The 15,186-nt window shown below is 41.5% G+C and overlaps 1 protein-coding gene across 3 annotated transcripts in view; it reads left to right on the top strand.

The window, feature by feature from the left end:
* The window catches only part of TLN2 (talin 2), a 242,376-nt gene that overhangs the window by 177,426 nt on the left and 49,764 nt on the right, over positions 1-15,186 (top strand). For all 3 annotated transcript variants that reach the window (XM_067471232.1, XM_067471233.1, XM_067471234.1), the window contains 3 exons: positions 3,670-3,810; positions 10,066-10,247; positions 12,089-12,221. In XM_067471232.1, coding sequence (XP_067327333.1) covers positions 3,670-3,810; positions 10,066-10,247; positions 12,089-12,221 — 456 coding nt within the window. The remainder of the gene's footprint in view (positions 1-3,669; positions 3,811-10,065; positions 10,248-12,088; positions 12,222-15,186) is intronic.

Genomic DNA, 15,186 nt, shown 5'->3' with positions numbered 1-15,186 from the left:
GAATTACTGCCTAAAGAGGGCGAGAAAGAACCCCCTCCCTCGAAGGGCCCTTCCACACAGCAAAATAAGATATCTGCAATGTGCAGAGGGATTTTTTAATTGATTTAAAAAAAATAAACCTATAGTCCGGCCCTCCATCGGTCTGAGGGACAGTAAACTGGCCCCCGGTTTAAAAAGTTTGAGGACCCCTGCTCTAGAAAGTTTGATGACGCAGTATGAGTGCCGTGTGCAAAAGCCAGAAAGCCCTCTATAAGGCCAGACTTTTGAACGGTGAGGGTCAGTCAGTTGAAGACTGAGACAGTCTCGTTCAACATCGTTTTCCATTGTTCTTTTGACTGTCGTTATGCCTCGCACGTGTGTAAATAAAGCACGATGGAAAAAAGAGATCAAGGCCAATGGACTCCGTCCATGCTGTCAGACTCCTGCTGGAGCATTGCAAGAGGGAATCCTTTCCTTGAATACAAAAGAAAAGTCCAGAGAAGCAAACAGGATAGAAACTAAAGTCACGATTCAAGCGACATTTCAACTTTCAGACTTTTCAACTGCATTAGGCCTACTCGTAGAGTTTCTTGCTGCACAAACATAAACAATAGACTAATTACATAAATATTTCTCATGTATAAACTATTGGCAATATAATTTGACTAAAATTTAGTAAATATTCACGGTTTATATACATGCAGTAAGGTTAGGCGCATTATCATAATATTAACGAATTACTAGGGCTGGGCGGTTTCGTCCGTTAATTTCGTAATTCGTTATTAATTCGTATTTCAATTAGCTTACGATCCGATATTGAGCCATTTTGGAATAGTGTGAGGAGTTAAATAGATTCGAAACAATTTTTCAATATATTTCGTAATTGTTTCGAAATTGTTTCGTAATTATTTTCGCATGTCTGGTGCAAGTTTTATAGTTGTTGTTTGTTTTATCACACCAACAGTCAACAACAGAGGGAGAGGGAAGCTTCAGAAGTTCCCCCTGTCCCATTTGGAGGCGTTTTTAGCATATTTTTAGCATATTTGCAGGTTTTTTTAGCATACTGCGCAATCGCGTCCACCATTAACGAATCGATTCGAAATTTACGGAATTTCGTATATTTCGAAAATTTTAAAAGGAAAATTTTGGAATTCTTTAAAGAAACGAAACGTGATGGACCCCCTTAAAAACGAATCGAGTTTAGAAACAAATTTTTCCATGGTTACCCAGCCCTACGAATTACCTATTGTGGAGAAAATTGAAATAGCTGTTGCATAAAAGCCAGAGCCAATTAACACATTTAATTATTATATTTGAATTCAGCATGTTAAATTTATTAAGAAACGGCACATTTCGTTTCCGTAACTGAGAAAAACTGAAAATTTTGTAGAACAGTGTTATGAAAATACTTTTTGTTTATCGCCCGCCTCTTCTGATGGGTTCTAGATCAGTGGTTCTCAACCTTCCTAATGCCGTGACCCCTGAATCCAGTCCCTCATGTTGTGGTGACCCCCAACCATAACATTGTTTTTGCTGCTACTTCATAACAGTCAATTTTCCTACTGTTATCAATCATAAGATAACAGAGGAGATTATCAATCATAAGATAACAGAGGAGATTCCATCTGAACATGAGGAAGAACTTCCTGACTGTGAGAGCCGTTCAGCAGTGGAACTCTCTGCCCCGGAGTGTGGTGGAGGCTCCTTCTATGGAAGCTTTGAAACAGGGACTGGATGGCCATCTGTCAGGGGTGATTTGAATGCAACATTCCCGCTTCTTGGCAAAATGGGGTTGGACTGGATGGCCCAGGAGGTCTCTTCCAACTCTTTGATTCTATGATTCTATAACTTCCTGACTGTGAGAGCCGTTCAGCAGTGGAACTCTCTGCCCCGGAGTGTGGTGGAGGCTCCTTCTTTGGAAGATTTAAACAGAGGCTGGATGGCCATCTGTCAGGGGTGATTGGAATGCAATATTCCTGCTTCTTGGCAGAATGGGGTTGGACTGGATGGCCCAGGAGGTCTCTTCCAACTCTTTGATTCTATGATTCTATAATGTAAATATCAGATATGCAAGATGTATATTCATTCACCGGACCAAACTGGGCACAAATACCCAACGCAACCACATGTAAATGCTAGTGGGGTTAAGGGAGGATTGATTTTGTAATTTGGGAGTTGTAGTTGCTGGGATTTATAGTTCACCTAAAATCAAAGAGCATTCTGAACACCAGCGATGGATTTGAACCTAATTTGCCACACAGAACTACCATAACCAGCGGAAAACACTGGAAGGGTTTGGTGGGTATTGACCTTGAGTTTGGGAGTTGCAACTCAAGCTTGCAAATTCTGTGTTTTGCCTGTTTGTTTGTATTTGTTAAGAATGTAATACAAATGTCTGGTTGCTGATGACACGATAAATAGAAAACAACCCCGTGATAATGCGGTATGTCTCATTAAGGGCCACATCCACTGTTTTAGCGTGGTGAGATGTGTTCCACACTGGGCATGCGTACTCAGCAGCAGAGTAGCATAGTGCAAGGGCAGGTGTCTTCACTGTGTCTGGTTGTGATCCCCAGGTTGTGCCAGTCAGCTTTCGTATGATATTGTTTCTAGCGCCCACTTTTTGCTTGATGTTCAGGCAGTGCTTCTTGTAGGTCAGAGTACGGTCCAGAGTGACTCCTCCAAGGTAATGGGTTTGCTGCAATGCTTCAGTGGGATCCCTTCCGAGGCGATTCTCAGAGCTCGGGTTGCTTGTCTGTTCTTGAGTTGAAAAGCACATATCTTTGTTTTAGATGGATTAGGAATCAGCTGGTTTTCCCTGTCATAGACAGTAAGAGCACCTAGAGCTTTGGAGAGCTTCTGTTCAACCACCTCAAAGCTCCCTGCTTGAGCGGTGATGGCACGATCATCAGCATAGATGAAGCTCTCTGTCCCTTCTGGCAGTGGCTGGTCATTTGTGTAGATATTGAACATGGATGGAGCAAGCACGCTCCCCTGAGGCAGGCCGTTCTTCTGTTTCCGCCATCTGCTTCTCTGGCCCTGGAACTCAATAAAGAAGCTCCTGTTTTGTAGCAGGTTTCCTACGAGGCGGGTGAGGTGGTCGTCCTTTGTGATAGTATATATATGATATATGATTAGGGATCAGCTGGTTTTCCCTGTAATAGGCAGTAAGGGCACCTAGAGCTTTGGAGAGCTTCTGTTCAACCATCTCAAAGCTCCCTGCTTGAGCGGTGATGGCACGATCATCAGCGTAGATGAAACTCTCTGTCCTTTCTGGCAGTGGCTGCTCATTTGTGTAGATGTTGAACATGGATGGAGCAAGCACGCTCCCCTGAGGCAGGCCGTACTTCTGTTTCCGCCATCTGCTTCTCTGGCCCTGGAACTCAACAAAAAAGCTCCTGTTTGGTAGCAGCTTTCCTATGAGGCGGGTGAGATGGTCGTCCTTTGTGATACTATACATTTTTCTCAGGAGGAGGCAGTAGTTGACAGTATCATAAGCCACTGACAGGTCTATGAAGACAGCTCCGGTGATCTGCTGCCTTTCAAGGCCATCTTCTATGTGATAGATGCACCCGATGGAGGTGATGAGGATCTTGGTTGATGTCTACTTAGCTGTTGTTCTTTCCTTTGCTTTGTCTCTCCTTTTTCCTCCGGTCGATCCCCGCTTTTAATTGTTCCTTCCTCGCCCAGGCCTTGGATGGCGACTTCTCCGATGATAACCGCAACAAGTGCCGGATCGCCACCGCGCCGCTCATTGAAGCCGTGGAAAACCTGACTGCTTTCGCATCGAACCCCGAGTTCGTCAGCATCCCGGCCCAGATCAGCGCAGAGGCAAGTGGCAAAACGTGGGATTCCGTGGCTGGGATTCGGACCCTCGTTTCCTGAGTTGGTGGGGTGCATCGATTCTGCAGAACTAATGCAACTTTAACTCATATGGCTCAAGGCTAGAGATTCCTGGGAGTTGTCGTTTGGCAGGGAAGGGAATTGGGAAACTACAACTCCCAGGATCCCGCAGCCTTGAGCCAGGACACTTCCAGGGGGTGTGAATTTGTTGGAAGCCACCCTGAGTCCCCTCGGGGAGATAGGACGGGCTACAGATTAATAATAATAATAATAATAACAATAATTGTATATGATGATATACAGACCTTCCCGCAGACAATACAATAAATATAATAGATATAATGAAAATATACCATAAATATAATATGTAATACTAGTAGTGGTATATTAGTAGTGTGTTATATATATTGTGAAATACGAATATTTCACATTAATATAATATATAATACTAGTAGTGGTATATATATACTGGTAGTAAGGTAAAGGTAAAGGTAGTCCCCTGACATTAAGTCCAGTCATGTCTGACTCTGGGGTGTGGTGCTCATCTCCATTTCTAAGCCGAAGAGCCAGCATTGTCCGTAGACATCTCCAAGGTCATGTGGCCGGCATGACTGCATGGAGCGCCGTAGTGTATTATACTGTATATCTTGTGAATTACGAATATAGTTTAATATAATAATATATAATAATACAATAATTGTTTGTTATATATTAAAAGTAATATTAATAATAATAATATTGCAGTAGAGTGGCATAGTACAATATGGTAATATATATAACTAATATTGTGCAATGCTAATAATATAATATAACATAATATAATATTATAAGACAATATAATACTACTAATACAATATAATATATTATTTACTGACACAAAACAATAAAATAATAATAATAATAATAATAATAATAATAATAGTAGTAGTATATGATGGTATACAGACCTTCCCGCAGACAATACAATAAGTAGAATAGATATAATGAAAATATACCATAAATATAATATATAATACTAATAGTATAATATGCTGGACATGTATTTTATATATATCTTGTGGAATACGAATATAGTACAATATAATAATATATAATAATATAATAATTGTTTGTTATATATTAAAAGTAATATTAATAATAATATTGCAGTATAGTGGCATAGTACACTATGGTGATATATATCACTAATATTGTGCAATGCTAATAATATAATATAACATAATATAATATTATAAGACAATATAATACTACTATTTATTTTATTTATCGTGTCATCCGCAACCAGAACATTGTATTACATATCTCTCCAACCAGAGATATAATACTACTAATGCAATATAATATATTATTTACTGACACAAAACAGTAAAATAATAATAATAACAATAATTGTATATGATGATATACAGACCTTCCCGCAGACAATGCAATAAATAGAAGAGATATAATGAAAATATACCATAAATATAATATATAATACTAATAGTATAATATAGTGGTAGTGTATTATATATATGGTATATTGTGGAATACGAATATAGTGCAATATAATATATAATAATATAATAATTGTTTATTATATATTAAAAGTAATATTATTATATATTAAAAGTAATATATATGTCAAAGGACATTTAATCAACTACCAAACTCGCAAATTTTGTATTTTGTCTGTTTGTTTGTTTTGTTCTGTTAGAAATGTAATACAATTGACCGGTTGCCCCGACACGACGAATAAATAAAATAATAATAATATTGCAGTATAGTGGTGTAGTACAATATGTTAATATATATCACTAATATTGTGCAATGCTAATAATATAATATAATCTAATATATATATATATAAATGTTCTGTGCGTCATGAGTGCCTTAAAAACAAAAGAACCAATGAACGAATTCACACCAAATTTGGCAACAAAACATCTCACTACACAAGGAGTGACCATCACTCAAAAAATTATGATTTTGTCATTTGGAAGTTGTAGTTGCTGGGATTTATAGTTCACATACAATCAAAGAGCATTCTGAACCCCACCAACGATGGAATTGAACCAAACTTGGCACACAGGACTCCCACGACCAAGGGTTTGTTGGGCATTGACCTTGAGTTTGGGAGTTGTAGTTCACCTACATCCAGATATCACTGTGGACTCAAACAGTGATGGATCTGGACCAAACTCTACATGAAGACTCAATATGCCCAAATGTGAACACTGGTGGAGTTTGTGGAAAATAGAATCTTGACATTTGGGAGTTGTAGTTGCTGGGATTTATAGTTCATCTACAATCAAAGAGCATGCTGAACCCAACCAACGATGGAATTGAACCAAACTTGGCACACAGTTCTTCCATGACCAAGAGAAAATACTGGAAGGATTTGGCGGACAGTGCCTTTGATTTTGGAGTTGTAGTTCACCTCTATCCAGAGATCACTGTGGACTCAAACAATGATGGATCTGGACCATACACGGATACTCAACATGCCCAAATATGAACACTGGTGGAGTTTGGGGGAAATAGAATCTTGACATTTGGAAGCTGTAGTTGCTGGAATTTATAGTTCACCTACAATCACAGAGCATTCTGAATCCTACCAACGATAAAATTGAGCCAAACCTCCCACATACAACCCCCATGTGGGCCACAGCAACGCGTGGCAGGGGACAGCTAGTATAATATAATATAACATAACATAATATATTATAAGACAATATAATACTACTAATATTATTACATTATAATATTTACTGACACAAAACAGTAAAATAATAATAATAATAATAATAATTATTATTATTATTATTATTATTATTATTATTGGAGCTCAGCCTGTGATTGTGTTTCAGTATCGGGGTGCTTTGGATGTGGGGAGTGATGTCAATGAGTTTCAAGATGAGTTTCAAGATGGCCATCGTTTGGTCAGTGATATTGATGAAGAGAATGACCAGGAGATCCCTGTTCAAAGTGTAGTTTCCCATGAGAATGTCCCTGAGGGGTGTGGGGATGATGGTGTGCTTTCTGAATTGTTACCAGAGAGTTCCCATGATAGAGAACATGAAAACAGCTCGGCACCTGGCCCAGCTGCAGAAATTAATGAGCAAATAGATAGACGAGAGGAGTTCAGTAAAAACAGGAGAACCGAACAGTGGCTTCGGCGGTCTGCTAGGCTCAGAGAGAGAAAGATAAGATATTCTCAGCTAAAGCGAAACCAATTTCTGAGCACTAGAGACATAGCTAACGAGGAGATAAAACTCCCAAGTACAGGAAATGTAGTCCGATGAACATCGTTTGGAATCAAGTCAAGATCTTGTCAGGATTATTTAGTCATGCATGTGTGTTTTTTCAATGTGTTTCTATGTAATTCAAGATGGATTAAGATGCGTTTCAAGATGGATTCTATTCTGCTCTTTTGTGTATTAAACATGCTGGCTGAGGCAGAGAAAATATAACCTTGACAGAAATGAGATAACGTGTTCTTTGGCTGGGAAGAAGAGGGAGGATCTGGTCTCAGCCAGAAGTCAGATAAGCAGATGTTCAGAAACTGTTGTGTTGTGCTTTGTAGTTCCTGATTGTGGCTCGCTGTGCGAAGACGTGTCTTATATGTACTTAGTAAAACTTAGTTTCTTTTGCAACTGTAAGACTGCAGAGTCCTGATTTTTGGAGTACTGTGTCTGTTGATCTAGCAAACCTTCCGCTACGCACCCCCCAAACTCCAACAGATCTTGTCCTTGTTCATGGAAGCTTGGCTTGGAAAATTCATGTTTTTAGTGCCTTTGTTTCATGGTTTTGCTTCTTGGATTTTATGCTTCTATATTCATGCCTTGGATACATGTTTCCTGATGTCTTGCATTTTATTTGGAACGTTTTGACTTTGCTTTTATGGACTTTGCTGGACTATTACCCTGGTCTACTTTGTTCCTGCTTATCTTCCTACCTAATTGGATTTACTTATTTCTTTAAAGTGCTTTTTTTACTGCTTTTAATTATCTATATCTATAAATATAATAAAAGAGAGTGTTTGTGGGTATCTGGAGGATGTGTATGTGGCAGCTTTCTGATTGGCTGCCACTGTGGTGCTATTTGCATATGGTCTCTGATTGGCCAACCTCAACAGGACCCCCTGGTGGTGAAAAGGGTTAATGAGAGAAGCAGGGACATGAGGGAAGGAAATTTGCATATGGTCTCTGATTGGCCAGCCTGAAAGTTCCAAGATTCTGAGGTGACAAGAGAGGAGAGAAAAAGGCCTTAGGCTGTGTCAAAAATTACCAATACATACCAAACTTGGCACACATAGCCCTCATGACCCACTCTACATCCTACTGCAGTTTGGAGGAGGATGGACCATGGATGATGGGACTTGCAGTACCTTCACTCACTTCCTGAAACCACAGAGACACTCATCCAAATACCAATAAAGACCAAACTTGGCACACAGAGCCCCCATGACCCACTCTACATCCTACTGCATTTTGGAGGAGGATGGACCATGGATGATGGGACTTGCAGTACCTTCACTCACTTCCTGAAACCACACTGACACTGGTGAGGTTTGGGGGAGAACAGAGTATGGATGATGAGACTTCAAGTACCTCCACTCTTTTCCCAAGATTGCTGCAACACTCGTCTAATGACCGATCAAGACCAAACTTGGCACACAAAACTCCCATGACCCACTCTCCATCCTGGAGCAGTTTGGAGGAGAATGGATCACAGATGATGGGACTCGCAGTACCTTCACTAATTTCCTGAGAGTCTGCGAGCCATATAAATAACTGATAAAGACCAACCTTGATACACAATTCCTTTCTCAAATAACCCGGGCAGCGCTGGGTCCCCAAGCTAGTCTATAATAAAAGTGAATGTTTGTTTGTATGTATGTATGCGGAGGGCGGAAGGGCAGAAGTGTATATGGCAGCTTTCTGATTGGGTCTCACTTTCGCAGACCACAGAGACTTGCAAGAGCGGCAGACCTGGACCAAACTTGACACACATAACCCCCATGGCCCCCTGTACGTCCTGGTGAGGTATGGGGGAGGAAGGATAAAGGATGATGGATTTGTAGTACTTTTAACCCCTTCGCCACCCACAACAAAGACCGATAAAGACCAAACTTGGCACACTGAGCCCCCATGACCCACTCTACATCTTACTGCAGTTTGGAGGAGGGCAGACCATGGATGATGGGATTTGAAGTACCTCCACTTGCTTTCCGGGACCCCTGTGACCCTCATCCAATGATTGAACAAGACCAAACTTGGAACACATAACCCCCATGACCCCTTTTACATGTTGGTGAGGTTTGGGGGAGAGCAGACAATGGATGATGGAATTTGTGGTACTTTCCAACACTTCGGTTCCCAGAGACCACTGCGGCTCCCAACAATGACCAATAAAGACCAAACTTGGCACACAGACCACCCATGACCCATTCTACATCCTACTGCAGGTTGGAGGAGATATGGACCATGAATGATGGGACTTGGGAGTACCTCCACCCATATCCCGAGACCTCTATGACTCTCATCCAATGACTGATCAAGACCAAACTTGGCACGCATAGCCCCCATGACCCCCCATGACCACTGCGACTCCCAACAATGACCAATAAAGACCAAACTTGGCACACAGACCACCCATGACCCATTCTACACCCTACTGCATTTTGGAGGAGGATGGACCATGAATGATGGGACTTGGGAGTACCTCCACTCATTTCCCGAGACCTCTACGACTCTCATCCAATGACTGATCAAGACCAAACTTGGCATGCATAGCCCCCATGACCCACTCTACAACCTGGTGCAGTTGGGGGGAGGATGGACCAGAGATGATGGGACTTGAAGTAACTTCACTCACTTCCCGAGACCGCTGTGACCCTCATCCAGTGACTGATCAAGACCAAACCTGGCATACAAAGTCCCCATGACTCACACTACATCCTGGTGCAATTTGGAGGAGGATGGACCATGGATGATGGGACTCACGGTACCTTCACTAATTCCTTGAGAGCACTGCGAGCCACATAAATAACTGATAAAGACCAACCTTGACACACAATGCCTTTCTCAAATAACTCGGGCAGCGCCGGGTGCCCAAGCTACTCTTCAATAAAAGTATTGTTTTCCATCCAACTGTGTGATGTTTAAAGTCAGAGGGCTTTTCCTGTCGTGGGGTGCAACAATTATTATTGTTGTTGTTACCTGGACATACTGATTGATATTTTCTCTCTCTCTGTTGCAGGGCTCGCATGCGCAGGAGCCCCTCCTGACCTCGGCGCGGACAATGCTGGAGAGCTCCTCCTGGTTGATCCGGACGGCCCGCTCCCTGGCCATCAACCCCAAAGACCCCTCCGCATGGTCCGTCTTGGCCGCACACTCCCACACCGTCTCCGAAGCCATCAAGAGCCTCATCACCTCCATCAGGTCCGACCCTCCGTCTGTTTGTCCGCCTCCCGAGATCCCTCTGCCTGTTTCCCGGTCCCCGTTCCTCAGTGCTTTCCTTTCCAACCATTCTAGCCAAATAATTTTTACTAGTGTTTTGTTTTTTAACTTTATTTATCGTGTCGTCCACAACCAGACCATTGTATTACATTTCTAACAGAACAAAACAAACAAACAGATAAAAAAACCCCACAAAGTTTGCAAGTTTGGTAGTTGATTAAATGTCCTCTGAGCAGTATCTGGCCATGTGGAGTGCCTCTGGTGTTGCCGCAAGAAGGTCCTCCCTTGTGCATCATGTGGCAGGGCTCAGGGTGCATTGCAGCAGGTGGTCAGTGGTTGGCTCTTCTCCGCACTCGCATATCGTGGATTCCACTTTGTAGCCCCATTTCTTGAGGTTGGCTCTGCATCTCGTGGGGCCAGAGCGCAGTCTGATCAGCGCCTTCCAAGTCTGTGTCCCCAGGGGGGAGTCTCTCATCTGGTATCACCCACAGATTGAGGTGCCGGGTTTGAGCCTGCCACTTTTGGACTCTTGCTTGCTGAGATGTTCCAGCGAGTGTCTCTATAGATCTTAGAAAACTATTCCTAGATTTAAGTCGTTGACGTGCTGGCTGATACCCAAACAGGGGATGAGCTGGAGGTGTCTCTGCCTTGGTCCTTTCACTATTGGCTGCTCCTTCCCGGCGGATGTCAGGTGGTGCAATACCGGCTAAGCAGTGTAATTTCTCCAGTGGTGTAGGGCGCAGACACCCCGTGATAATGCGGCATGTCTCATTAAGAGCCACATCCACTGTTTGAGCGTGGTGAGATGTGTTCCACACTGGGCATGCATACTCAGCAGCAGAGTAGCATAACGCAAGGGCAGATGTCTTCACTGTGTCTGGTTGTGATCCCCAGGTTGTGCCAGTCAGCTTTCGTATGATATTGTTTCTAGCACCCACTTTTTGTTTGATGTTCAGGCAGTGCTTCTTGTAGGTCAGAGCACGGTCCAGAGTGACTCCTCCCAGGTATTTGGGTGCGCTGCAATGCTCCCATGGGATTCCTTCCTTCCCAGGTAATCATCCTCAGAGCTCGGGATGCTTCTCTGTTCTTGAGATGAAAAGCACATGTCTGTGTTTTAGATGGATTAGGGATCAGCTGGTTTCCCCTGTAAGAGGCAGTAGAGCTTCGGAGAGCTTCTGTTCTACCATCTCAAAGCTCTCTGCTTGGGCGGTGATGGCACGATCATCAGCATAGATGAGGCTCTCTGTCCCTTCTGGCAGTGGCTGGTCGTTTGTGTGGATGTTGAACATGGATGGAGCGAGCACGCTCCCCTGAGGCAGGCCGTTCTTCTGTTTCCGCCATCTGCTTCTCTGGCCCTGGAACTCCACAAAGAAGCTCCTGTTTTGTAGCAGGTTTCCAATGAGGAGGGTGAGGTGGTCGTCCTTTGTGATACTATACATTTTTCTCAGGAGGAGGCAGTGGTTCACAGTCTCATAGGCTGCTGACAGGTCTCTGAAGACAGCTCCTGTGATCTGCTGCCTTTCAAAGCCATCTTCTATGTGCTGAGTCAGGTTCAGCACTTGCATTGTGCAGCTTTTGCCTTTCCTGAAGCCAGCTTGCTGTGGGATCAGACAGGGGTCTATTTTTTTCCTTAATTCTATGCAAAATAAGTCTCTCCACAACTTTGTAGAGGTGGCACAACCAGGAGATTGGTCTGTAGGCATTTGTGGTTTGGTTAGGATTCGTCTTTTGCAATGCTCCCGGTTTGCTGCTGCGGCAATTCCAACGTTTTGCATGTTTTTGTTTTCCCCTCATCATTGCTTTTGCATTTTCTGTTTTCTCAGAGACAAGGCTCCGGGGCAAAGGGAATGCGACCACTCCATCGACGGGATCAACAAATGCATCCGAGACATAGAACAAGCCTCGCTGGCCGCCGTCAGCCAGAACCTGGCCGCACGAGATGACATCTCCGTCGAGGTAAAGAAAGACTTTAAGGGGGCTCGGGAGGGAAAATGACAAGGAAGAAGGGAAAGCGGGATGACGGTGAAGGATCTCCTATTGGCTTCCTTGGGATGCATTGCAAAACCTTTGGGTCTCCTTGCAGCGGGAAAAACTTCCCTAGACACTTGGGAAGTGCCCGACGTGGGATCCAATACAACAGCCAGCAGAGTGTCTGCTGTGGACTCATCTTGTTGTGTTTCTAATAATAATAATAATAATAATAATAATAATAATAATAATAATCAAGGATGTAAAGATCGAACTGCAAAGAGTCTGTCACAAGCCAGTCAAGGTGGTCCCAGTGGTGATCGGCACACTGGGTGCAGTGCCTCAAGACCTTGGCCTGCACTTAAACACAATTGGCGCTGACAAAATTACTCCCTGCCAGCTGCAAAAGGCCACCCTAATCGGGAAGTGTTCGATGTGTGATTCAACACAAGAGCCAGCAGAGTGATCTTGTCTGCTGTGGACTCATCTTGTTGTGTTTCAAATATTATTATTATTATTATTAATAATAATAATAATAATAATAATACAACATCACACAGTCCTAGACACTTGGGAAGTGTCCGACGTCTGATCCAATACAACAGCCAGCAGAGTGTCTGCTGTGGACTCATCTTGTGGTGTTGCAAATAATAATAATAATAGTAATAATAATAATAATAATAATAAGCAGAGTGATCTTGTCTGCTGTGGACTCATCTTGTGTTTCTAATAATAATAATAATAATAATAATAATAATAATAATAAGGAACTTGGGAAGTGCCCAACCTGTGATCCAATACAACAGCCAGTAGAGTGTCTGCTGTGGACTCATCTTGTTGTGATTCAAATAATACTAATAATAATAATAATAATAATAATAATAATAGTAATAATCAAGGATGTAAAGTTCAAACTGCAAAGACTCTGGCACAAGCCGGTCAAGGTGGTCCCAGTGGTGATTGGCACACTGGGTGCAGTGCCTCAAGACCTTGGCCTGCACTTAAACACAATCGGCGCTGACAAAATTACCCCCTGCCAGCTGCAAAAGGCCACCCTAATCGGGAAGTGTTCGATGTGTGATTCGACACAAGAGCCAGCAGAATGATCTTGTCTGCTGTGGACTCCTCTTGTTGTGTTTCAAATAATAATAATAATAATAATAATAATAATAATAATAATACAACATCACACAGTCCTAGAGACTTGGGAAGTGTCCGACGTGTGATCCAATACAACAGCCAGAAGAGTGATCTTGTTTGCTATGGACTCATCTTGTTGTGTTTCAAATAATAATAATAATAGTAGTAATAATAATAATAATAATAATAATAATGGTTATTATTATTTGCCGATACATCACACGGTCCTAGACACTTGGGAAGTGTCCTGACGTGTGATCCAATATAACAGCCAGCAGAGTGATCTTGTTTGCTGCGGAGTCATTTTGTTGTGTTAATAATAATAATAATAATAATAATAATAATAATAATAATCCAATACAACAGCCAGCAGAGTGATCTTGTTTGCTGCGGAGTCATTTTGTTTTGTTAATAATAATAATAATAATAATCCAATACAACAGACAGCAGAGTGATCTTGTTTGCTGCGGACTCATTTTGTTGTGTTAATAATAATAATAATAATAATCCAATACAACAGACAGCAGAGTGATCTTGTTTGCTGCGGACTCATTTTGTTGTGTTAATAATAATAATAATAATAATCCAATACAACAGCCAGCAGAGTGATCTTGTTTGCTGCGGAGTCATTTTGTTGTGTTAATAATAATAACAATAATAATAATAATAATAATAATAATCCAATACAACAGACAGCAGAGTGATCTTGTTTGCTGCGGACTCATTTTGTTGTGTTTCTAATAATAATAATAATAATCCAATACAACAGCCAACAGAGTGATCTTGTTTGCTGCGGACTCATTTTGTTGTGTTTCTAATAATGATAATAATCATAATAAAATAATAATTGTATCTGAGTTTTCTTGAGAAGAGAAAAAAGTGTATACATAAACATCATTAATAATAATAATAATAAATCCACCATATATATCTCATTTGCTGTGTCATTCAGTGTTTTTGTGTCAGAATAATAATAATAATAATAATAATAATAATAATAATAATAATAAATGTTTATTTGAATCTCCTTGTTCAGAAAAAAAGCGGGATATTACTCATAATAATAATAATAATAATGTCTCTGAGTCTTCTAGTGGAGAGAAAAGGTGGGGCATAAATAAACATAATAATAATAATCCCTTTGAGTCCTTGTGGAGAGAAAAAAGCAGGGTAATAATAATAATAATAATAATAATAATAATAATAATAATGTTTCTGAGGTTTCCAGTGGAGAGGAAAAGTGGGGTATAAATAAACATAATAATCATAATAATGTAGTAATATAGTAATAATATGCAACAAACAACCTGTTACATGGTGTTATTATTGTTCTTGAATTCTTGCACAATAATAATAATAAATTTAATTATTTATTTAGCGTGTCATCAGCAACCATACCATTATATTACAATTCTAACAGAGCAAAACAAACACAGAGATTAAAAAGAAAAAGGGGGGGGGGACAGATTTTGCAAGCTTGGTAGTGGATTAAATGTCCTTTGACCAGTATCTGTCCCCTTAGAGTGCTTCTGGTGTTGCCGCAAGAAGGTCCTTCATGGTGCATCATGTGGCGGGGTTCAGGGTGCATTGCAGCAGGTGGTCAGGGGTTGGCTCTTCTCCGCACTTGCATGTCGTGGATTCCACTTTGTGGCCCCATTTCTGAAGGTTGGCTCTGCATCTCGTGGTGCCCGAGCGCAGTCTGTTCAGCGCCTTCCAAGTCGCCCCGTCTTCTACTGTGTGCCAAGAAGGGAGTCTCTCATTTGGTATTCTGGGTTGGAGCCTGCCACTTTTGGACTCTCGCTTGCTGAGGTGT

This window comes from Anolis sagrei, chromosome 9 (assembly GCF_037176765.1).
Source record: "Anolis sagrei isolate rAnoSag1 chromosome 9, rAnoSag1.mat, whole genome shotgun sequence".
Classification (NCBI taxonomy): Eukaryota; Metazoa; Chordata; class Lepidosauria; order Squamata; family Dactyloidae; genus Anolis; species Anolis sagrei.
The sequence above is the reverse complement of the archived record's forward strand: the minus strand, read 5'-3'. Positions and strand labels throughout refer to the sequence as shown.